Genomic DNA, 22,122 nt, shown 5'->3' with positions numbered 1-22,122 from the left:
TGACCAACCAAAGAGTTTTGTAATTTGGACATGTTGAATCACTGACGAACAAGTGTTTGACGTCTACATCAGTACTAAGACGAAAGAAAAGAGACCCACGATCTCCAATGTATCCAACGGTTGACATTGGCATGTTTCAACGCGATTACCGAGCATCACAGGATATGCAATGAGAGAGTTGCGGTCTGGGAGAGGCTGTCACTTGAGAAACATTTTGACACGTTAGCCGCGTTACGCAGGCTAGGAACGGGTATAAACTAGTCAGGAACACTTTATCCCATTCGTCATAACCTGGAGACGTTTGCTGTACCAGATCACGATCTAGAATTTGCCATTTGCCTCACAACCATGATTGGCACCTGGACATGTTCATCTTTCGATTCGATTCTGAACATCAAATAACTATAGCAACGATAATCCTCTCACAGCGCCGATATGGTATGTATTGCAGGTGTCAATACATGATAAGCGTCCTATCGTGGTTAGAACGCCAACGCCTGCTCCAGTAAACAAAAATGCAGTCCCCAACGGCCACTGCGCCTCCATCTCCGTTTAATTCCCCAGAAAACATTTACGCCTTGTACAACAGATCTAAGAATCCACTCGCCAGATCGACAACGACACTCTTGTTGGGCAAAGAGCCAGCAACACCGTACAACGCTGAGGCGTCACCCATGGCCTTACCATGTGTTCCCTTGCCCTCAACAAGACGGACACGCTCCTTCTCACGCTCTTCTTCGACGACGGCTTCGAGATCGGCGATGAGCTTCTCCCAGACCTTGGCGATGGGTAGAGTGACAGCAACGTGGATAGCAGGGGGGCTCTGGAGAGCGTTGAGATGCCATCCCTTGGTACCCATACCGTCGGCAATATCGTAGACGTTGAGATTGCGAGCTGTGAAAGCAACAACCGAGACAAGCGGCTTTCCCATGATCTCAAGCTCGCCACCCAATGCCGGGGTGGTCTGAATAGCCTCGGCGATCTTCTTGGCAGTTCCCACGATCTTGGTGCAGGAATCGATGTAGCCGGACTCACCCATAGTCATCAAACTAGCCCAGCAACCAGCAATGAGGGCACCAGGTCGAGAACCAGCCATACCGGGAGAAGCGTAGACACCACCAGACCAATCAGGGGAGACAAAGTACTGGAACTTTCGGTGTTCGGCGGTTCGGTAGAGGACAGTCGAGTTACCCTTGGGCGCAAAACCGTACTTGTGGGTATCACAGCTGATGCTGGAAACACCCTTCAGTCGGAAATCAAAGAGCAGAGTTTCGAAACCAGCACGCTCGAGGAAGGGAACCAAGAAAGAACCCAGACAGCAGTCGACGTGGAGCCAGAGGTTCTTGCGAAGGGCGAGCTTGGACAGAGCAGAGATGTCGTCGATGATACCATGGGGGAAGTTGGGAGCAGAGCCGACCAGCATGACCGTGTTGGGGTTGATCAGACGTCGAACAGCGTTGACGTCAACCTGGTACTCGGGAGCTGGGCATGCGACGAGGTGAAGCTTGATCTTGAAGTACTCAGCAGCCTTGCGGAAAGCAGTGTGGCCGGTCTCGGGGAGAATCCTATCATGAATGGTCAGTATTGACGCTTAGTGGCACGAAGCTTGAGCTTGACTTACATCTCGGGCTCAGTTACACCACGCTCAGCATAAGCCTTTTGACGAGCAGCCAGACAAGCCATGAGGATACTATCGGTTCCTCCACTAGTGGATGTACCAGCAGCTCCAGGAGGGGCATGGAACATGCTCAGAACCATGCTCACAACTTCAGCCTCCATCTTGCGCACACCAGGGAAGACATCGGGATGGATGGGATTGGCGACAGTGAACTTGCCATACGCCTCAGTCTGCAGAGCCAACAGCTCATCCTCTCCGTGGTACACAGCACCAGAGACATAACCATCCTCCCAGCGCGTATGGTCCATGTTGGCTAGGTTCTCGAGCTCGGAGCGCACGACATCATGGGAGAATCCCTCCTTTGGAAGGGTGAGATAACGGATTTGGTCTTTGGGAACCAGCTTGTCGGATAGCTTGACCAAGGATTCGTTGACTTGCTGCTGGACCTTGCCTCGCACGCCGGGGGCTCGAAGGAAGTAACCGTAAAGGATGCGACGGATGTTGGTGTATAGCTCGACGACAGAGCCGATGATACCGCGACCTCTGAGCTGCCAGAATGCGCGACGGGACCATCGCCAAAAGAAGAGGAAGAGAAGGACGTTGCGCAATCTATAATAGTGAAATGGTTAGTATTTGCGACGCCAATTGTTTAGTTGAGACCTGAGGGCGCATCATGGTGATGCATTGAAAGTGGCATCATGACTTACAGATCGAGGTTTAGCAAAGGCCAAGACACATTATGTCCACCACGCTTGACAGACTCAATACTACCGCGCAAGTTGGCGGGAAGGCGGGAGAGACTCCCAATATGAGGAGGAGAAGCCATTATTCAGTTTTTAATGATTTGAAACAAGAGACACAAACAACAATGAAAAGACAAATTGAATAACTTTTTTGGAAAAGGGAGGTTTGCTCGAGGTTTAAATAAAACCCGAGCTCGAGGAAGCTTGACGTCGTTAATATCGCGGGGCATAGCGACTACTTGATTATTTCTTAGCGCATCCCGTCTCGGCACCTCACCCACCATCACATGCCCAGGGGGGTACCGGCCTCCGCGGGGACCTAGTACAGTACGTGTAACCCCTAAAGTTATAGTGCTCGAACTCGAACGCGTCCACTGGAAACGGATCGTGGGCCGAGGCGAGCGACCCTCCATTGGGGGAATATCCCTGTCTCGACGCCGTAATTGTACATGACGAGTTGCCTACTTGAAGCACTTTTTGGTATCTGGTGATGTGTGTCTTTCTCGTTTAGAGTATAATCTGTATATCAATATATGTGATCAGCTACCCTGTTTGGGCCAAAAGACCCGCCGCAGTGCAGCTCTCTGCTGTGATAAGAGCTCGTTTGTCTGTACAACCCCCATGTTCAACATGGCAATTCATGATGAACTGAGCCGGGTTAGCTAGAGTTTAGTCGGACGATCGGACGGGCGCGGAACGTTTCATCAACAAGTGCCGGGGGGTAGACTCCAAAGAATAATCGATCAGAATGACCAAACAAGGATCCGAATATCTCTCGGCTTCCGATGTAAGAGATCCAGGAGATCTTCAAATACAAACTCGCACGCGCATTCACAATCAAAGCGATTGGTCAACAAGATATACAGACTTTGAACTAACAACCTGCTTGCTGGAACTATTCAACTCCATCAAACACATTTGCCGAAGAGAGGCAAGCTTTACGACAGTATCATCCTTGTTCATCCTCAAGAAAAGGTCCCAGCTCCTTTCCGGTGATCAACTGCGGCGGCAACTTCTAGAATTAGAATACGAAAGCGCTAAGATTCTCCGGCTAAGCTCGCCGAAGTCAGAATCACAAATGTATGAACTGATGCTCGCTGTTCCATCATCACTTTTCTCAACATATCCTCATACAACCGAGTCGACGATATAGTATAGATGCTCAGTTTCACCATGTAGTTAAATGCAGCCGGTAAATGACCAACAAACGCCAAGTAAATAACCGATTGGCCTTTTCCCTTCTCCAATCCTATAAGCAAGCAAGCCCCCCCTCCGAGTATATCACAAAACGCCCAATGACCTGTGCTCAAATGCCTATGTCATGTCATGATGCTCGTTTCCTCTTCTAAGCGACTTCGTTGCCGAACTTTTTTCTCAACTGCTGCTGGTAAATATGTGACAACTTGTCGCACGATGCCTGGCCCGTAACCGTGCAGTCGACCATGAGCGCCACAAAGTCGCCCTCCCTAAAGGCATTGCCCTCCTTGTTACGGCCGTACGAGGCAATTGTGCGTTGAGGAATGAGGGCGAGCTTGGAGAGAATGGTTGGGTGCCACTGAACGATGTGTTCCTGCGGAAATATTAGTCTCAGACTCTCTGTCACTGTAATCGGTTAAACTTACAAGAGCGTGACGCTCAGCCTTTTCAAAGTTGTAGCTCTGGTATAGAGGGTCCATCCATGTTTCGATAAAGAACTTTGCCCAATCGCCATTCCTGAGGACGTAACTATTAGTGACCAGTCCAACTTCGTCCTGGCTGATGACGAGGTTCACGTCTTGACCCTTGAGGTGGGAAAACGTCTTGATGATGCTGTCCGGAGGCACGACAGACCAATCCCTGATCATAAGGCTCTCTAGCGTCGCTGGTGCCATCACATGCTCCTCCAATGTCTTGTCTAGCTCCATGATGAAGGCGTTCTGCTCGAGGAACCATATATATGTGGCGTCGGGATATTTCGAGAGCGCATGGCGCATTGCCATGACTCTGGCCCAGGACTTGGGAGATTCACCCGTGTTGTAGTCGCTAACTTTGACAACCATGGCTTCATATCCTGCGACCAGATATTAGTCCCCATCTGCATATTTAGGGCCTGTGATAGCCTTACCGTGTCTTTTGGCATACTGCTCGCGATTGTTTCGAATCGATTCCAAATAAGAAGTGCTGTACTCTGAATAATCGGAGACCGTAACGACGACGACTGGAGGGTTTCCTGATGGCACATGCTCGTGGTAAGGTGGGCCGCTCTTCGACCCGAAGAGAAGATAAAGAAGCCCAACTATTGCAATAAAGCCTAGAAGAATGGTTCGTTTGCGAAGTCGTCGTAGAATCGGTGGTATTTTCCCCGAGCGTCGCCCAAATGGGGGTGGGTTGGAGTTCTTTCGAGGAGGGTATGCGAACTGCATGATGGGCGAGTTGTAGGCCGATGCCGATCGGTTTGAGGTATTTTCGAGTCGTGAGAGATGCTATGCTATACCAGGTGGCCGTGAACAGACAATGCGACAGTTCAGAGGGTTGCTAATCGTGGAAACTCGAGAAGAGAATCAGGGTCTCGTATAAGGTCGATGACTGGTCGCTATATATATCGGGTTTGAAGAAGGGATCTTTGGTTGTTGTAGAATTTGAGAAACGAGCGAAGATGAGCAGTTAGGTCCGTCCGCAATGGGTAGCAGAGACAATCAAGGAGCCATGGTTGGCGCAGGCAATTGATGATAGATTGGCTTTTTGTCCAGCCCCGACCGAATTCATGAGTGATGGCCCACATCAATGTTCTGCTATCCGTTTTCAGATGCAGGGATTAGGACCCCAAATTCCAACGTCATCTCGGTGACGGCAGGATAAATATCCGATCGAATCACTAAGATATCAGTAAGAGATCCAGAACAAAAGATGCATGTAGAGAATACGATATCAGTTCGTATTGATGGATGCTGGGTATAATTAGGCTTCTTTCAACACGCCTGCGATTTAATACGAGCGAAAATACGCATATCACACAACGATAATAATATAGATTACACATCGTTCTTATTATCAAGGCAATTAGTTCGAGAAACTGCATGCAGAATTGGAGATGGGGTCATGCTTTGACCGTCAATTAATATTTAAAAGGATACTAGGTATGTATCAACCAACATTCGACAATCTGCTCACTGCTTATGTACGAGGGTAGTGTACCCAGCAGATGTCTCACACCGTTATGAACGCCCAAAGGGCATCACGATGCGTGAATAAAGGTTGATAATCTCATGCTGGCCAGCGAGCAAAGAACCAAAACGATCCCTCACTCAAGGCACAGCCGAGCGTAAATCTTTGCACACAGACTAGTCGACTTGACACGGAAGAGCAAGGTCTAGGCAACTTAAGAGTGTGCAAATACATACACGATGCAAAGCATTTGGGTCATGAACAAAACAAAAGGCCCTTTCTAGGGTAAAAGCCCGCAGAGCTTCATTGGTCTTTCTTACTCTCGTCTTCGTCGTCGTCATCGTCTTCCCCGATATCGACAACCCTGTCGCTCACGTTCTTGAGTACACGAGCGCTCAGCTTCTGAACAAATTTCCAAATGCCCATGAGGAATGTGAATGCGCCAATGAGAACGAAGATCAGGCTGATGCTCTCGACACGATTTCGACCTGTGCCTCCTCTCCTGCCACCGCCTGCCACCCCGCTGTTTCGCAGCTGCCACCAATGGAAGGGGTTTACGGTAAACATCGTCTTGAATAATCCGACAATTCCCAGAGAGAAGAAACCCTTGGTAAAGTGCTCGATCCACGAGGTGGGTTCTGGTGGTGGAGGTTGCCTCAAGCCTTCGATATCGGTTATCACGCTTGTGACAGTCTCGCCGAGGGTTCCAATTGGGTCGGACCATAGATCGAAGAGAGGATCCGCAATGAAGCCAAGCAAGAAGATGCTCAGTATACAACAGCACAGGGTCAAGCCGACTTGTGCCCACTTGCTGCTTAGAACAGAGCCCCAGTGTAGTCGGGAGATGCGATAAGTAAACTTGCAGGTCGGACACTGCCAGTAGTTCCTTGCTTCCATAGGGTTTGCAAGCCTCCACGCGTTGAGGCACCCTTCGTGGACATATTTCTGCGATCCCTTACACTTGCATGGTGATAACAACCTCCCCAATTCCGGGTCGTCAGAGACGTATGTGGGTCGAGATGATCCCGTCTGGATGCCAAAAGTAGTCGACTGATCAGGAAACTTGGGTTCTTCAGCATCGAAGCAGATGCGACAAGTGCGCGTGCCATAGCGCCTGTTCTTAGGCGCAGGGTGGGGTTCCTGCTGAGATGACGTTGACGTCTCCTCTCGCGATGCGGTACCTGCTTGAGGAGTCCAAGCGTATTGCGATGATCGACGAGGCTCTGGTTCGGGTTCACGAGGAGCAGAGTTGTCTCCTACCGAGGACCAATCCCAAGTAGGTTGCGCATCCATGATGATTCACGTTTGACCTGTGGATGTGAAAGAGATATAGGTAGTGACAGCAGAACAAAACAAAAAATGTGGAATGTGCGAGTACGTAGTCGGCCGTTGAGGCGTGCCAGGCGCAACCTACATGTTTTTGCAAAGCTGCAAGTTAAATGAGACTGAGAGGAGAGCGGGGAAGCAAATGCTCGCCAAGATCATGACAAGGACATGTAACATGCAAGAGGCCAGCTCAGCCTCTTTTTGTAGGAGAAGATTGAAGAACAAAGCCGAACCAGCCGTCACCAAACTGTTAGAAGAGCTCTGCTTTCAGTGTGGAGCCGCCATTCGGACCTCGGAGAATCTGTTGCCCCGCATACAGCTCCGGGCGGTTGAGCTAGACGCGCAGCTGGAACTGCCTAGAGGCTACAGCTGCTTTGGCCCAACACCAAAGCTCCAGTTTGTAGCCTTGCTCGATATCTCCTTGTCAACCCTACGAATTGATAAACGACCATAGTTCAGCCATCACCACATCCATATCGAGTTTATCAACCCACAAATTTGAACTATGGCGGATCGTTACTCCTTCTCCCTCACAACCTTCTCCCCCAGGTATGTTTCGGTGACGACACTGCTATCTTGCTGGGGAAACATCATGGCTGACAATATCGTAGCGGAAAGCTGGTACAGATTGGTACGTAATTGCTCTATGCATAGCTTGGGTGCTTTTGTAGATCGAAGCTTCTTGCATTCAAATCGACCCAGAAAACTAACATGACGAAATAGAGTATGCCCTCAACGCTGTAAACCAGGGTATCACTGCCCTTGGCATCAAAGGTTGGCGACGCCTTTCAGATCCTGAGGAGCTCCTGCTGACTAGAAAAAGCTACCAACGGTATCGTTATCGCCACCGAAAAGAAGTCATCATCTCCTCTCGCCGACCAGAGCTCCCTCTCCAAGATCAGCGACATCACCCCCAACATCGGCATGGTATACTCTGGCATGGGCCCCGACTATCGAGTATTGGTGGACCGAGCCCGCAAGGTTTCGCATACCGAGTACAAGCGCATCTACAACGAGTACCCCCCTACCAGAATATTGGTGCAGGACGTCGCCCGAGTTATGCAGGAGGCCACCCAGTCAGCCGGTGTACGACCCTATGGTGTGAGTCTCTTGATCGCTGGTTGGGACGAGGGCATTGAGCCTGAGGATGAGGAGGACGACGAGTCCCAAGAGGAAAGCGAGGAGAAGAAGGTCAACAGAAAGACTGGAGGCATCCACAAGGGAGGTCCTATGCTGTACCAGGTTGACCCCTCTGGTAGTTACTACCCATGGAAGGCCACAGCCATCGGCAAGAGTGCAACCAAGGCCAAGACATTCTTGGAGAAGCGATACTCTGAAGAGCTGGAGCTTGAGGATGCCATCCACATTGCCCTGTTGACGCTGAAGGACAACATTGAGGGTGAGATGAACGGTGACAGCATCGAGATCGGTAAGCTTCAAATGATTTAGTGGGTGGGATGATACTAACACGGTGCAGGTATTGTTGGTGCCCCCGCGGACCACCTTCTGGGTCTCGAGGGCGTTGAGGGGGCTACCGGACCCCGTTTCAGAAAGCTGACCCCTCAAGAGATTGAGGATTACCTGACGAGTCTATGATTACCCTTATGCAGATGAACACAACGAGAAGCCTTGTACAATAGAGGGTCACTAGGCTCAATAGAGCTGGTTCTGGTAGAAGGGCAGCTCATTCTGAGCTTTGGCATTGTTTTGATTGCATCTTTGCTGTGATTATAAAAGATGCCCTTGGACCAGCTTCAACAGCCACCACCTCCTCACCTGGAGGGAGTATAAAATCTATTTTTGACCACAATGCACTCTCTTTTACGGACTTGCCAAGACCAATCTGGCCATTAGTGTTGTCCCCTATCACGTAAATACAACCGTCAGTAGTTAGGGCGATCGCATGTGACTCTCCAACTGCAAAGTCTTGTACGTCTTTGTCTCCATCGACTTCCACGTAGCTTGGTACAGGACCAAGATCAGTGAATGCGGCATGTCGACTTTGCGAACCGGGTGGTTTCATGCCCCAGAGGTACATCCCTCCGCTCTCTGTTAGGGCTCCAACGGTGTACCCTCCTGCGGACACTTTCTTGATGGATTCGCCGAGATCATTAAGATCTTCTACAGCATTGGGTACGTGGGCAGGACTAGAAGTCGAGTTAGTACTAAATTTGTACAAGTGATGTGAACACATACCTTGATTCGTCCACCTCGCGGCCAAGGCAGTCTCGGAATCGAGGATCGCCGCAGCTAAGAACAGTCCCATTCTCGAGAAGAATAACGAAACCGGTATCATAAGCAGCTATCTGGCGAACCAGAGACTCGCAAGGCCAGGTTTCAGTACACTTGTTGGCCTTCCATGCAGCTAAGGATGTGTACTGAACAATAGATGAGCCCTGGCCATTCAAGACTTTTCCGTCTCCTGATTCGGCATTTGGTGTGTTGAACAAGCAAGTGTTGGCTTCGCGATAGAGAAGCTTGCTGGGGTATGATCCGGCAAAAGCCCATGTATTATTTTGCTGGACTGCCGAGTATTAGAGTGAAAATTCGTATCATGATATGGACATAACACTTGCCTGCGGTATAGCTTATTTTTGGAACAATATAACCAATAGTCTTGTCTGTCTGGACCTTTGCAAAAGTGAACAAATCATCGGGCTCTCGGTCCGTTGGCGAAGATTCAAAATCAAGCTGGTTCCATGCGTTGAAACCCGCTGCGTATAAAGTCATGGCCTTATCCGGGGCAGGAGAAAGTATTGGGAGTTGCATGATGAAAGAATAAAAGTTGACTGTCCTGACAGTTGAAGATGAAAGGTGAAAGGTGCAGAGCTTCAAAGTATTGTCTGGTCTAGGATGTATACTCTACACTAATCCAACCACATTAAATACCAAAATTTGTAGCGTGCATTATTTTAATCCAGTATACATAAATTCTAGAGCTGAGATCGGATTGAATGGTGAAAATTAATCCTTCATTTTTCTTTCATTCTGCTATTCAAGTTAAACTCGGCGATCTAGTAGTAATTAATCCATTATTGACCAAGAGTATTAAGGTAGCAAACAATACAGAGCCACGGTCAGGGCGACCAATCAATAGAAATCTTAGCCAGAACAATGGGATGAATACCTAACTCGGACAAAAACAAAGGCCAAAACGACTGAATTGCAAATAAGACAAATTAACTGTCAAGTCAAACCCAACTTAAAGTTGACATATTATGCGTATCTTTTGCCTATAAACTTCAACTGCAACCTTGAGAAAATCTGCCCTGCGCAGCACAATCCACCCACTCCAACGACCAATATCTTGTTGGCTGTGAATCACTGCCACCTCGGACCAGCAGGCCGGTCTCCTATAATAGACCTGCTTTCGGATCTCCTGCACAAGGCATACCTCCCACCTCCATCTTTACTGCAGAGTGCCTTATTCGAGAGCAGTGATTTCTGGTCGGCCTCCTGCGCTCACAACTAACGAGCAGTTACACACCACACCACACCCACCTAAAGTATTCTACGAGGTAGTTACCTCTCTACACCTACACCACTCTCCCCGGACCGGGTTCTTGCAACAGCACACCTACAATTATTTGTTATTCTTCTCCGTACCATACTATTTTTGAATCTTTTTTGCATGCTCTTGAGAGCCCATTGTCACCTAAAACGTCTTACTTCACACAATTTCGATCACCTGCTTTTCATCAGAATAACTTCATTTTTGCGACCCATCTTGCACAAACCGAGACTGGCCCGTAGAGGGCTTCGACAGATCAGGATGTCCTCAAGCGATAAGGTCATGGCGGACGCCTCTTCCATCCCAGACTCCGAGGTTAAAACAATAGCGTCGTCCTCGGTCGTCGAGATCTCTGCTGCAGGCGAGAAGGAGATACCGACTGATATTCATGTCGCGGAAACGCCAATGTCCTCAGATGACCAGGCCAATATGGAAGAGCAAGGCGAAGAAGTTAAGCCTCAGAAAGTGACGCCCAATCCAGAGGTGGTTAATCCCCGCGGTTACCAGCGAGAGATGCTGGAACAAAGCATCAAAAGGAATGTCATCGTTGCAGTACGTTATTCCAAGCACCCCATTCAATCTGTATTCGCTGACCTGATTAGATGGACACGGGAAGTGGTAAAACTCAAGTGTATGTCACTTCCATACCATCGAAAAAGAGAGAGACTAATTATAACTCGTAGGGCCGTGATGCGCATCCAACATGAACTCGATACATGTGCACCAGACAAGGTTTGTGAACAAAGAAACATCAAATCGCGGACAAAGCTAATCAATATAGATCGTCTGGTTCTTAGGCAAGACAGTATCACTGTGCGAACAGCAATACAGCGTCGTCCAAAGGCAAATGCCGTCGGTATCGATGAAACTGCTAACGGGGCAATTGAACATCGATGCATGGTCCGAGGACGTCTGGCCCCGTATCCTTAATGGGACTCGTATCATTGTCTCGACCTTTGACATCCTGCGAGATGCTTTGGACCATGCATTTGTCAAGATGAACATGCTGTCCCTTATCGTCTTCGACGAAGGTGAGACAACGCCAACACTTACAATACCATTACTGACTTTTACAGTTCACAATTGTGTAAAGAACAGCTCTGGTCGAAAGATCATGGTGAATTTCTATCACGAACACAAGAACGCCGGGATGCCCGTGCCTGCTATTCTGGGTCTAACAGCCAGCCCGATCCAGTCAAAGTCAAACCACGACGAAATCCTTGAGCTCGAGGTCACCATGGATTCCGTATGCATCACTCCAACAATTAACCGGAAAGAACTCCTCCAGCACGTCAACAAGCCCAATCTTTCCCGAGTATTGTATGATGTGGAAGAGCATCCGACTCGAACCCCCCTAATGCAGACTCTGCAGTCTGAGTACTCGGCGATGGACATCACTCAGGACCCAAGTATTATAAAGACCAAACAACTTATCGCTAAGGGCGAGAAGACTGGACCTGAAATACTAAGTTTGTTGATGAAACATGGGACCTTCTCTCAGAAACAACTAAAGTCATTGTGGAATAAAAGCAAAGACATTCTTGATGAACTCGGGCCTTGGGCTGCTGACAAGTACATCTCCGAGTTGGTCAGTCTGTTTCTCAAGAGATTCGACTCGCCAATGACGTTCAACGAGTCCTGGAGCAATGAGGATAGGACCTACCTCGCAGGTCATTTGAGACAGATCGCTGCCAGTCCCCATCAGCCCAAACTACCGGACAGACACAACTTGGCCGACAAGACGAATAAACTAATCCAAGAACTACTTGCAGCGGATGAAGACGTGGTCGGCATTATATTCGTCAGATCAAGGGCCGCTGCCAACGTTCTTTGTGCTATTTTGAGGGAGCACCCCGAGATTCGACAGCGGTATCGGGTCGGCTCCGTAGTAGGATCCGCAGCCAACAAGATTCGAAAGCAAAACATCTACGAGTATCTGCCCGGCGCGACTGCCGACACATTACGCGATTTCAAAACAGGCGCCATCAACCTTTTGGTCTCGACTAGTGTTCTTGAAGAGGGTATTGATGTCGCAGTGTGCAACCTCGTCATATGTTTCGATGAGACAACGACACTCAAGTCCCATATCCAACGCCGCGGACGAGCTCGCAAACAAAAGTCAAAGATGATCGTACTTGCTAGATCTACATCCGACGCTCGGGAATGGGATTCTCTAGAAAGAGACATGAAGAGTCGTTATGAGCAGGAAAGGGAAGAGTTGGACACGTTGGAGATAGAGGCTCGCACTGAAGCGACGTCCCATTTTGCTTATACTGTGAAAAAGTCAGGGGCTAGATTGGACCTCGAGAATTCTCGTCAGCATCTCGAACATTTCTGTAACAAGGTTTTCCACCGAGATTACGTGGATCAGAGACCTGTCTACATTTTCCACAAGACCGAACTGGGATCAGCACCGCCGACTTTCAGCGCAACGGTGACTCTTCCCTCCGGTCTACCTAAGCACCTCCGAAGGTGCCAAGGCAGAGGTGGATGGAGATCAGAAAAGAATGCGATGAAGGAAGCGGCTTTTCATGCATTCGTCATTCTGCACCAAGAAGGTTTGGTTAGCGACCACCTTCTTCCCCTGAATGCAGATTCGAAAGAAGCAGAAGAAGAAGTGCAGCTAACTGCGCCTGAGCTTCTATTTGACCCGTGGAAAGACATTGCGCAGCGGTGGGAGACCACAGCTGAGAAGTGGCTCTATGCTTACGAGTTCTCCGACCACGAGTATGTGACTCCTCTTCATTTCGAGATTGCCTTGCCTGTGTGTCTTCCGCGACCCCGCGACATCACTTTTCATCCTGAAGAGGGACTTACATGGCATGTCAAATGTACCTCAGTCAAGAGAATCTCCAACGAGGAATGCTTGGGCTTGCCAGATCATACGTCAACCCTATTGGCGATGCATTATAGCCACCGCTGGAACGTGGAAGATCGTGACCATGTGATCAAATTCATATATGAGAACAAGAATCTCACCCGGGATAAAATTGGATCGGTACCCTTCGGCGAAAGCATTGATGCTCTATTGGAAAAGAGAGTCCTGGTTCGGGACCCCAAAAATACTCCCTTCCACTACGTCAAAACGATCCCATCAAAGCCTCCGAAAGAGCAAGTTCAGCACCCATTTAATGAATACGAGGAAGCGCCAGAGGAAGAGTATCTAGTCGTGGAGCAATGGACACGCAGGTCGGACCTGTTGCATGAGATAAAACCCGGTCAGGTGAGGAGCTCTTGCGCCAAGCCCTACCGCTGGGTTCTCCCCATTTCCAGAGCGACCGTTGATGAGGTTCCTCGCCGTGCCGCTAAGTGCGGCATGCTTATTCCTTCCATCATTCACGAATTGGAGGTTCAGCTCATCGCGAATGAACTGTCCTCGACACTTTTGGCGCCAGTTGGTATCACAGATCTACAGTTGGTGATCGAAGCCATCAGCTCGCGTAGCGCTGCAGAGCCTGTTGACTATGAACGTATTGAATTTTTGGGCGATTCGGTTTTGAAGTATTGCACTGTTATTCAAGCCTACTCTGAACGTAAGTCTTCCGCATCCCTCTATCATTACTTTTACTGATCATTGTTACAGATCCCTTTTGGCCCGAAGGTCTACTCAACCATTTCAAAGATCGACTTGTCTCCAATACCCGATTAACTCGCATGTGCCTCGAGACAGGCCTTTCCAAGTTCATTTTTTCCAAAACATTTACCGGAATCAAATGGAGACCACTATATCGAGACGAGTTCTTGGATAAGAAGCCAGTCGATGGCGTATCAAGGTTTATTGGCCCAAAGACTCTTGCTGATGTGGTCGAGGCACTTGTTGGAGCTTCCTACCAGGATGGAGGAATCAGCAAAGCTCTGGAGTGCATCAAGATTTTCTTGGGCACCAAGTGCAACTGGCACGATGACAAAGTCGCCAGATGCATACTCTTCCGAGCAGCAACTAGTGACGTACCATTGCCCCCCACGATGGAGCCTTTGGAAGAGCTCATCGGGTACACATTTGAGAAGAAGTCTCTACTCATTGAGGCAATGACTCACGGGTCGTATGCGGCTGATGGGCAGCAGCGTTCTTACGAACAACTCGAGTTTCTTGGAGATGCGGTTCTTGACTACATTGTCGTAACCCGGATGTTCCAATCCGACCCGCCAGTGCCCAATGGACGCTTGCACATGGTCAAGACCGCCATGGCCAACGCTGATTTCCTTGCCTTTACAAACATGCAACATGGGCTACGCCGACCCGAAGTTGCGATCAATGACGATGGCGAACCAGTGTCTACAGAAGTTTCACTGCCGATATGGAAGTTCATGCGACATAGCTCCCCAGAGATGGGTAGAATCATGAATGAGACCCAGGCCCGATTTGAGAGCCTTCAAGGGGAAATCAATGAGGCTAGGACGAATGGTAAACACTACCCCTGGACACTACTCGCACGTCTTCACCCGAAGAAGTTCTACTCCGATATTTTCGAGGCTACCCTAGGCGCCATTTGGGTTGATTCGGGAGATATCGAAGTATGCACAGCCTTTCTTCACAAGTTCGGCGTCTTGCCGTATCTCGACCGAATTCTCAGCGAGAATATTCATGTTCAACATCCTAAAGAGGAACTCGCCAAACTAGCAATCGACCAGAAAATGACATATGATTATACGGCTGTTGATGGGCCTATAAAGGAGTACCTCTGCACAGCCAAGGTTGGAGATCGCGTCGTGGGAGTCGTGTCAGGGGCACTCAATAAGGTTGAGGCAATGACCAAGGCTGCCGAAGAAGGCGTGAATCTTTTGAGCGCGGAGCAGAAACGTGCAGAGAAGGCAGCACAGGATGAAGTGGCGCGATTTCTTGTTGCCATGGAACTCAACTAGTTGAAGATTTCTCCTAGTAGACGATTTGCTTATAGAGAAATCGGGGTTAGTAAAGATGGCACAGAAGGAAGGCCATAATGACGTATAGAAGCAGACGATTGTTTGCGACATCATCCAGCAAAATATATAGAATTTGACTTGGTGTCTTTGACTTGCTTCGTTTCATCTAAACTTGCTTTCCGAGTTCTTCCAAGATAGTGTCCACTGTCCACTCAAACGTCTTTACAATATCTCCATCAGCACCCCCATCACCCTGCACCTTGATCCCTTCCCCATCCAAAACATCCTTCTTAAATTTTCCCTCTACATCGCCATCCTCAAACATCCAAGCATGCTCCTCCACATAATTAGGCCAAACGATCTTATCCACGTAACCCGGAGGATCCGCCCAGAAGCCTTCAAGAGTGACGTATCCATCTCTAGCCTCTCTCCTCGCCTTTGCTTTCGCGTACGTCGTTCTCAAAAAGAGTTTGATATCTAAATTAGGCTTTACAGCGGCCATGGAGGGCGAATAGAGAAGGAATCCGTCCAGGAGACATAGACGGAGGTTGTTGCGGAGGGGGTGGTCTGAACCTAGGGCAGCGTCTACTTTAGCGCGCTGGGCGTCGATTGTGGAATCTGGGACGGGACACTTTCCCACAGAGTTTTGGTCCTCTTTGGAGTCAAGAGTAGGCTATTGGGTGAGTTAATGAGGCTGAACGTTATGGGATGGAACTTACAGGAAAGGCAGCGTGTTGGCGGATATAAGCGAGGGATTCAGCCATGGCAGGGATATCAAGGGCCTCGGCGCAGTCCCAGTCTAGAAGACCGTTCTTTGTTGGTAGTCTAAATATTGTTAGCTAGGATTCATATCTGTAATTAGTAGAGTAGCATACTCATTCTCAGGTCTATAAAAGTCATCCTCGTGCAGGATAAAAGTGTGGGGGAAAATGTCTCGCAGCAGTCTCGCAAGAGTGGTTTTCCCGCTTGAGGAACACCCAGAGATGCCTACTATGAGAGCTTTAGTTGCGCTCATGATGTTAAAAGGATCGTGTAATGAGGTATGGGGTTCTGTTTGTGAGGTGCTTGTGATATGATTTAGATGTAGTTGGATAAATCAATGTTAGTCAGGGCCGTGGGAAAAGTGGACTGAATAGTGCCTTGGAAGAAGTTCTCAATCATGGATTTAATGTCAGTTAGACAAGATCTATTTCACAAAGAGAAAACAAGCATACTGTGCAGTAAGCCGTATCAAACACATCAATATTATTTGCTTTCATTCTACAACTCTTGTTTACATAGGATATGCCTATCTCCCACCAGACTACAGTCAAGCGACAGCTTTGATGAGACTACAGGGTAAACTCACTCCAGCAGAGCTCACTTGGCATATGCAGGGGAGGGCTTGATAGTGGCTCCAGCCGCTATGGATGGACTTGCAGGGGTATATCCGGTCGAATCTCAAGGATCTTGGTATGTGATACTTGGATATTGCCGTGTTTGGCTTCTTGTCAACACGTTCTGAACACAAGCTATGTCATCCTTCAAGATCCCAAAAGACCATGTTTACAACAGTCCTAAGCATGTGCTTTCGAGATACAAGTTCCGACGATCTCAACCAACTACCCGTTGAACCGACCAGTCCTTTCCATGTTGAGTCTAGTCAAAGAATCGAACAAGACGAACCACAGTCTACAACCGTCACATTGGATCAAACGACTTGCTAGCAAGAGAAGCCAGCCACTGCTCATTTTGGATAGAAATGTCTCTACGTGCGACAACACTTTGCTACCATTGGTACATTCGCATGGAACAGGTTGTCAGTGTTGACTTGTTCGAATTAGACTTAGACTTAGACTTAACTTGGAGCCCGAGTGAAGGGATGCGAAGCAAGGGAGGATTATATCATGCTGCACCCGTGTAAGTCGAGCCAACAAATAAACAGTCCATGACAGTTTCTTTTTTTTTCCAGCACCGACGCTATCTGTCTTGGCCTCACATGCCTCTTCGCCATTCTTGATCATGATTTGAGCTGAAAGACTTGCTTTTCAGCACGCCAAGGTCGCGAGATATGATTATATGAAACAAATTCGAGTCATATAACAAGATTCCAACAAACAAATTGGCCATATTTACCTAGTAATTCCCGATCGATACATACCAGACGCCTCTCCCGTACACATCTCCCTTGAGAACAGCCCTGCTTTCCGCCACCCCTATTTAAAACATCATGGGACAATCTTCACAGTTTCTGCAACAAACAACAATGTTGAAGCCTTCAGTCTCCTTCATGGAGAAAGCGAAGCCCCTTAGGAGGAAGGTGGCGGATAAAGTTGAGTGGGTAAAGGCTCATGCACCAGAGCTTGTCAAGTCGCGAGCTTTTCGAAAGACAACTACTATCCTAGCTGCTTTTACTTTGGCCGTCTTGTTGATCGTTCTTACGGGAAAGTACACCAACGCAGGGTGGTTCATACCAAAGGTCATCCAAAAAATTGGACGGTATCCGACGTGTCAGAGTAAGGGGATCAATGGAACACAAGAAATTTGGGATGTGTCGAGGCACAAATACGAAAACCTGCGAGACGACAAGTTCACGTACGTTCCGATTGTCTCCTCGATTGCGAAAATGCTAATGTTGAGTCTGTTACAGCATCGCCATGCAGACATATCAGCGACCAAAGGAACTCGAAGAGACCCTCAACATTATTCTCAGCGAAGAGATCCCTTCGCTTCTCGAGATAGTCATCGTCTGGAACGATCTCGAAAACCACCCCCCACCGGACTTCGTTTCCAAGCACGGCGTCCCCGTTCGATACCGAAAGTCGAAGCGCAACAGCCTCAATGAAAAGCTCTGGCCCGATCCCGAGTACAAGACACAGGCGATCCTGCTCTCAGATGATGATGTGTACTACCGACCCAACGATCTCGAGTTCGTCTTCCAGACATGGCGCAAGTTCGGTAAGAATCGAATGGTTGGCGCTCTTGCTCGATGTACACCCGTGGACACGTTCGGATACCATCACTATACTTTCTGCTCGAGCAAGAAGGGACAGGACGACTATAACATGGTTCTGACGAATCTTGCCTTTTCGCATATCTCGTTCCTCGACTATTATTCGTCCAACGATACCATCATGACGCAGATCAGGGATTACGTCGACGAGGGCTTCAACTGCGAGGATCTTGCGTTGAACTATGTCCACGGACTGCTCACAGGCGAAGGACCGCTTCTCATCAGTGGACATGAAAAGTATTATAATTTTGTCCCTCGGGTGGGAATTAGCATGAAGAAGGGCCATATCGAGGCGAGAAGTGCTTGTCTCAATCACTTTTCCAAGATGTTTGGATGCCACCCTTTGGTTGACGAGACAGGCTACATCCAGCGTGGTGTTCTAGTGATGTGAGATCTCGGCAAGGATCGATACCCTATGATAGTTTGTTTGCATCGCAGCAATCTTATTTATATGAGGAGGAGTGTGTATAGCAGCTTTCCCATCGGATGTTGGAACTTCGAACGGCTGCGCCGGGAACATTTTGTGCCATTGATAACGGCATTATCGGTTTAATGAGTGTTGGGAATGAAACGGCCCAAATATAAAGCAAGTAATTCCATGTTCTATGAAACATCGTCATGATACAAACTGAAACGTTCTTGAGATTTTCGTCGTCCATCATAGTCATAGCTGCCCCACGTGATGTAACCAACCTAGCTCCATCACCAAAACCACCAAACAGTATCACAAGCTAAACTAAACTAATTCTATTCGCCAACTTCCCTGTCAATCACCATGAATCAAGGCGAGCAAACAGGAGTAATCATCTCCACGACCGTCGTGGCCCTCCTCACAGGCTACGCTTTCGGTATCTATACCATCCGTGGCTACCTCATCTCGCCTTCCCTAGTCGAAGAGCGTCGGCGCGCCCTGCACGATCCCGTCGAGAGCGACGAAAGCGACGTTGACGAAGACGATACTGTGCTTGACCATGCACCTAACTGGGCCAACGGTGCCGACGCCGATCGCAAGCAGGGCTTGAAGGCTGAAGATGAGAAGAAGGAGCCCGTTGTTAAGGATAACGGCGAGGAGTGCAAGCTTGTTCTTGTCGTGCGAACAGATCTCGGCATGACAAAGGGTATGTTTGACATGTTCCTTTAATTCGACGAAAAAAGCTAACCCTGAATCTTTACAGGCAAAATCGCTGCTCAATGCTCCCACGCAACCCTCGCATGCTACAAGTCCCTCGTCCGCGCCCCCGCCAACTCTCCCCAAGCCCAGATCCTCAAGCGATGGGAGCGTCTCGGCCAGGCCAAGATCGCTGTGCAAGTAAAGAGCCAAGACGAAATCCTCGAGCTCCGACGCAAGGCACGATCTCTGGGTCTCACCGCCGAGGTGATTCAGGATGCTGGCCGAACACAGATCGAGGCGGGTAGCATGACGGTGCTGGGCGTTGGACCTGCTCCTCGCAGCCTTGTCGACCAGGTCACTGGTGGACTCAAGCTGCTCTAAACAACGAAACGAATAGAGGTGTCGAATTTTTGAGGGTGTACACATACGAAGACATGCACGGCATTACGAAATTTGGGACTGGATTCATAAAAGTACTACGATTATAGACGTTCGAGCGAAGCTCTGATAGATTAAATAAAAAAACGACACTTTTCACTTGAGAAAATCGTGGTTTCGGTGATAAAGGGTATTATTCGCATTCGCATTTGTACATGAAAGTCTATTACTCCTTTTTGGCAAACCTTGACAACGCCGGTCCCAGATCCGCCTCGGCCTCGAGCTCCTTCTTGTTCTTCTTGGCCTGCTGCTCGTTCCAAATCTCGTCCACGTGCACTCTCTTCTCGTCGATAATGTTCTTCTTTCGCTGCTTGCGCAGGTACTTCTTGAGCGCACCATTCTTGCCTCTTGCTCGCTTGCGGATCTCCTCGGCGATGTCTGCAGCAGGGGCGTCGAGGTCCTTCTCGGCACGGCGCTGCTTCTCGGATCGCAAGTCCAGGGTTCCGATGTAGTTGGGGTCGAGGGCGATCATGTCGGGCTGTAGCTTGTTGAGCAGACCCTTGACTTCGGACTCTTGTCGTTGCTTGGCAGTCTCGAATGGGTTGACTTCCAGAGCGTCGTAGTTGGCCTCACCAGCACCGGGGACGATGATGGATGAGAAGCCAGAATCGTGGCCAATACCAAGAACATCTTCAAAGGGACACCATCGCACGCGCTCAATGCGCTTACCCTCACCACCCCATGCCATGTAAGGGCTCTGAACCTTTTCTTGGACAGGGGCGTTCTTGTCGAAGAGACCCTTCCAGATGGTTGTTTGAGTACCCCAACCGATAGCTGTCAAGCCTGTATCAGAGATTGCTACCGATGAGGCTGGCTGGCGTGTAAAGTAACTGTTGACCTCGCGCAACATTCTAAGATCCCAAACTGCCATCTTTTGATCCTGGCCTGTCGAGACCATGTATCGACCTTCGCGGTCAACGGCTACATCTCGAACGGGTCCTCGGTGGGCTAGCAACTTGACGAGAGGGTCTGATGAGTTAGGTGACCATAGTGTGACTGTTCCGTTCTGGTGGCCGACGTGTAGAATGGCGTTCCAGGGGTTTTGTTTGAGAGCGCAAGGTTGACCTAATCGGGTAGGAATCTCGGCGACTAATTGACCAGTTGATGTATCCTGATATTTGAGGAAACCTACAGAGCCCTGGGAGATGTTAGTAACAGAAATTTTCTGCGAAAAAAGAGGTACTCACGATTGTTGCTAAGAGGTAGTGGTATGGCAGAAACTCCATGTGAGACACCTCCTGGTGTTTCCTCAAGGTGTGCAGTTCCACACCATTATGATCGTAGATGTAGACGTACTTCTTCTGCGCAACCGCAAAGTACTGGTTGTTATGTAGCCACTTGACGTCCCGAACAGTCTCGTTCAACTGCAGCTCGCAGCCAAGCTTGCCCTCTCGCCAATCCATCGTCGCAACATGTCCCTTTCGACCACCGAGCAACAGGTCCCGCCCATTCCTCGAGTAATCAAACTGGTAGGGTCCTAGTTGGTCCAGATTAAGCTCGAATCGCTTCTGCGCAGTGCCCACGGCTACACCGGAGGAAATGTCGTCTTGTCGGACCTTGTATGTTCGTTCGAGCTCGTCCTCGGCCTCGAGAAAACCCGACGTGTTCTCGAGCAAAATCTCTGCATCCTTGGCTTTGAGTGCGGCATCTTCGTACTTGCTCTCGAGACGCTTCATGTTGCTTCGAAGCTTCTTGTCCTTGATCGCTTTGAGGTTGACCTTCTTGCCTCGACCGTAGGCCTTGTGGGCTTCTCGAATTCGACGAGCACGTTCCCGATCACTGCGAGGAACGAGTTCCATTCGGGCGCCCTCAACGGCGGTAGCGCCATTGTCGCGCACTTTGGAAATGGTCGTATCAACTCTTTCGACCTCCATATTTTCGTATCGTGGACGCGCTCACTTGGGGAAAAAGGCAACTTTGAGCTGGACGGCAGAATGGATTGGCATACAACTTTCCTTATCGACAAAAAAATTCACAGCTTATCGTGTAGAGTCTATTGGTTGGATGGCTCCACCTATCGATGACAGAATAAGTGAGCAGTCCTTCAATCGTCTACATCATGACGAACTAACAGTATGATCAGCAAATTCTTATGAGAAGTTGGGCTACGTGATACGAATATCGAATGGAGTAGCTATCATATTAGGTATTCGGGTATATTATCATCGGACTGAGATGGTTACAGAGTGTCCCTACAAAGACGAATATAAAGCAAGCCAATTTTTAGATGAAGGTTTCTTTTTGTCCAGATGTGAGCCGCCACTATCGATAAACACAAAAATATTTTGGATTTAACCCCGCCATCACCGCCTACAATATCGATGATATTGCCATCATTGTGCCTGTAATTCACACGGAATTCGATATTTTTTCTGC

General features: G+C 48.9%; 10 protein-coding genes across 10 annotated transcripts; 4 read left to right on the top strand and 6 right to left on the bottom strand.

The window, feature by feature from the left end:
- Positions 1 to 571: 571 nt before the first annotated feature.
- On the bottom strand, positions 572 to 2,444 carry FPSE_06335 (uncharacterized protein; the record flags this gene model as incomplete). Its single annotated transcript, XM_009259453.1, has 3 exons — positions 572 to 1,565; positions 1,622 to 2,227; positions 2,326 to 2,444. 3 exons carry the CDS (start codon positions 2,442 to 2,444, stop codon positions 572 to 574), a joined length of 1,719 nt encoding a protein of 572 aa, XP_009257728.1.
- Positions 2,445 to 3,706: 1,262 nt separating this feature from the next.
- FPSE_06334 (uncharacterized protein) lies at positions 3,707 to 4,763 on the bottom strand (the record flags this gene model as incomplete). The annotated part of the gene is made up of 3 exons (XM_009259452.1): positions 3,707 to 3,931; positions 3,984 to 4,411; positions 4,466 to 4,763. 3 exons carry the CDS (start codon positions 4,761 to 4,763, stop codon positions 3,707 to 3,709), a joined length of 951 nt encoding a protein of 316 aa, XP_009257727.1.
- A 1,045-nt stretch (positions 4,764 to 5,808) lies between these two features.
- Positions 5,809 to 6,798, bottom strand: FPSE_06333 (uncharacterized protein; the record flags this gene model as incomplete). The annotated part of the gene is made up of 1 exon (XM_009259451.1): positions 5,809 to 6,798. The coding sequence occupies one exon, from the start codon at positions 6,796 to 6,798 to the stop codon at positions 5,809 to 5,811; it is 990 nt and encodes a 329-aa protein (XP_009257726.1).
- A 538-nt stretch (positions 6,799 to 7,336) lies between these two features.
- FPSE_06332 (uncharacterized protein) lies at positions 7,337 to 8,427 on the top strand (the record flags this gene model as incomplete). Its single annotated transcript, XM_009259450.1, has 5 exons — positions 7,337 to 7,380; positions 7,443 to 7,462; positions 7,555 to 7,605; positions 7,655 to 8,260; positions 8,309 to 8,427. The coding sequence occupies 5 exons, from the start codon at positions 7,337 to 7,339 to the stop codon at positions 8,425 to 8,427; spliced, it is 840 nt and encodes a 279-aa protein (XP_009257725.1).
- Positions 8,428 to 8,515: 88 nt separating this feature from the next.
- Positions 8,516 to 9,600, bottom strand: FPSE_06331 (uncharacterized protein; the record flags this gene model as incomplete). The annotated part of the gene is made up of 3 exons (XM_009259449.1): positions 8,516 to 8,978; positions 9,028 to 9,355; positions 9,441 to 9,600. The coding sequence occupies 3 exons, from the start codon at positions 9,598 to 9,600 to the stop codon at positions 8,516 to 8,518; spliced, it is 951 nt and encodes a 316-aa protein (XP_009257724.1).
- Positions 9,601 to 10,603: 1,003 nt separating this feature from the next.
- FPSE_06330 (uncharacterized protein) lies at positions 10,604 to 15,205 on the top strand (the record flags this gene model as incomplete). Its single annotated transcript, XM_009259448.1, has 6 exons — positions 10,604 to 10,894; positions 10,945 to 10,973; positions 11,026 to 11,074; positions 11,124 to 11,373; positions 11,419 to 13,875; positions 13,926 to 15,205. The coding sequence occupies 6 exons, from the start codon at positions 10,604 to 10,606 to the stop codon at positions 15,203 to 15,205; spliced, it is 4,356 nt and encodes a 1,451-aa protein (XP_009257723.1).
- A 166-nt stretch (positions 15,206 to 15,371) lies between these two features.
- Positions 15,372 to 16,220, bottom strand: FPSE_06329 (uncharacterized protein; the record flags this gene model as incomplete). The annotated part of the gene is made up of 3 exons (XM_009259447.1): positions 15,372 to 15,878; positions 15,925 to 16,030; positions 16,081 to 16,220. 3 exons carry the CDS (start codon positions 16,218 to 16,220, stop codon positions 15,372 to 15,374), a joined length of 753 nt encoding a protein of 250 aa, XP_009257722.1.
- A 1,230-nt stretch (positions 16,221 to 17,450) lies between these two features.
- Positions 17,451 to 18,588, top strand: FPSE_06328 (uncharacterized protein; the record flags this gene model as incomplete). Its single annotated transcript, XM_009259446.1, has 2 exons — positions 17,451 to 17,779; positions 17,835 to 18,588. The coding sequence occupies 2 exons, from the start codon at positions 17,451 to 17,453 to the stop codon at positions 18,586 to 18,588; spliced, it is 1,083 nt and encodes a 360-aa protein (XP_009257721.1).
- A 384-nt stretch (positions 18,589 to 18,972) lies between these two features.
- FPSE_06327 (uncharacterized protein) lies at positions 18,973 to 19,689 on the top strand (the record flags this gene model as incomplete). The annotated part of the gene is made up of 2 exons (XM_009259445.1): positions 18,973 to 19,315; positions 19,373 to 19,689. The coding sequence occupies 2 exons, from the start codon at positions 18,973 to 18,975 to the stop codon at positions 19,687 to 19,689; spliced, it is 660 nt and encodes a 219-aa protein (XP_009257720.1).
- Positions 19,690 to 19,912: 223 nt separating this feature from the next.
- FPSE_06326 (uncharacterized protein) lies at positions 19,913 to 21,620 on the bottom strand (the record flags this gene model as incomplete). The annotated part of the gene is made up of 2 exons (XM_009259444.1): positions 19,913 to 20,884; positions 20,934 to 21,620. The coding sequence occupies 2 exons, from the start codon at positions 21,618 to 21,620 to the stop codon at positions 19,913 to 19,915; spliced, it is 1,659 nt and encodes a 552-aa protein (XP_009257719.1).
- Between the last annotated feature and the right edge of the window lie 502 nt (positions 21,621 to 22,122).

Source organism: Fusarium pseudograminearum, chromosome 2 (assembly GCF_000303195.2).
Source record: "Fusarium pseudograminearum CS3096 chromosome 2, whole genome shotgun sequence".
Lineage (NCBI taxonomy): Eukaryota > Fungi > Ascomycota > Sordariomycetes > Hypocreales > Nectriaceae > Fusarium > Fusarium pseudograminearum.
Note: the sequence above shows the minus strand (reverse complement) of the source record. Positions and strands in the feature narration are given on the sequence as shown.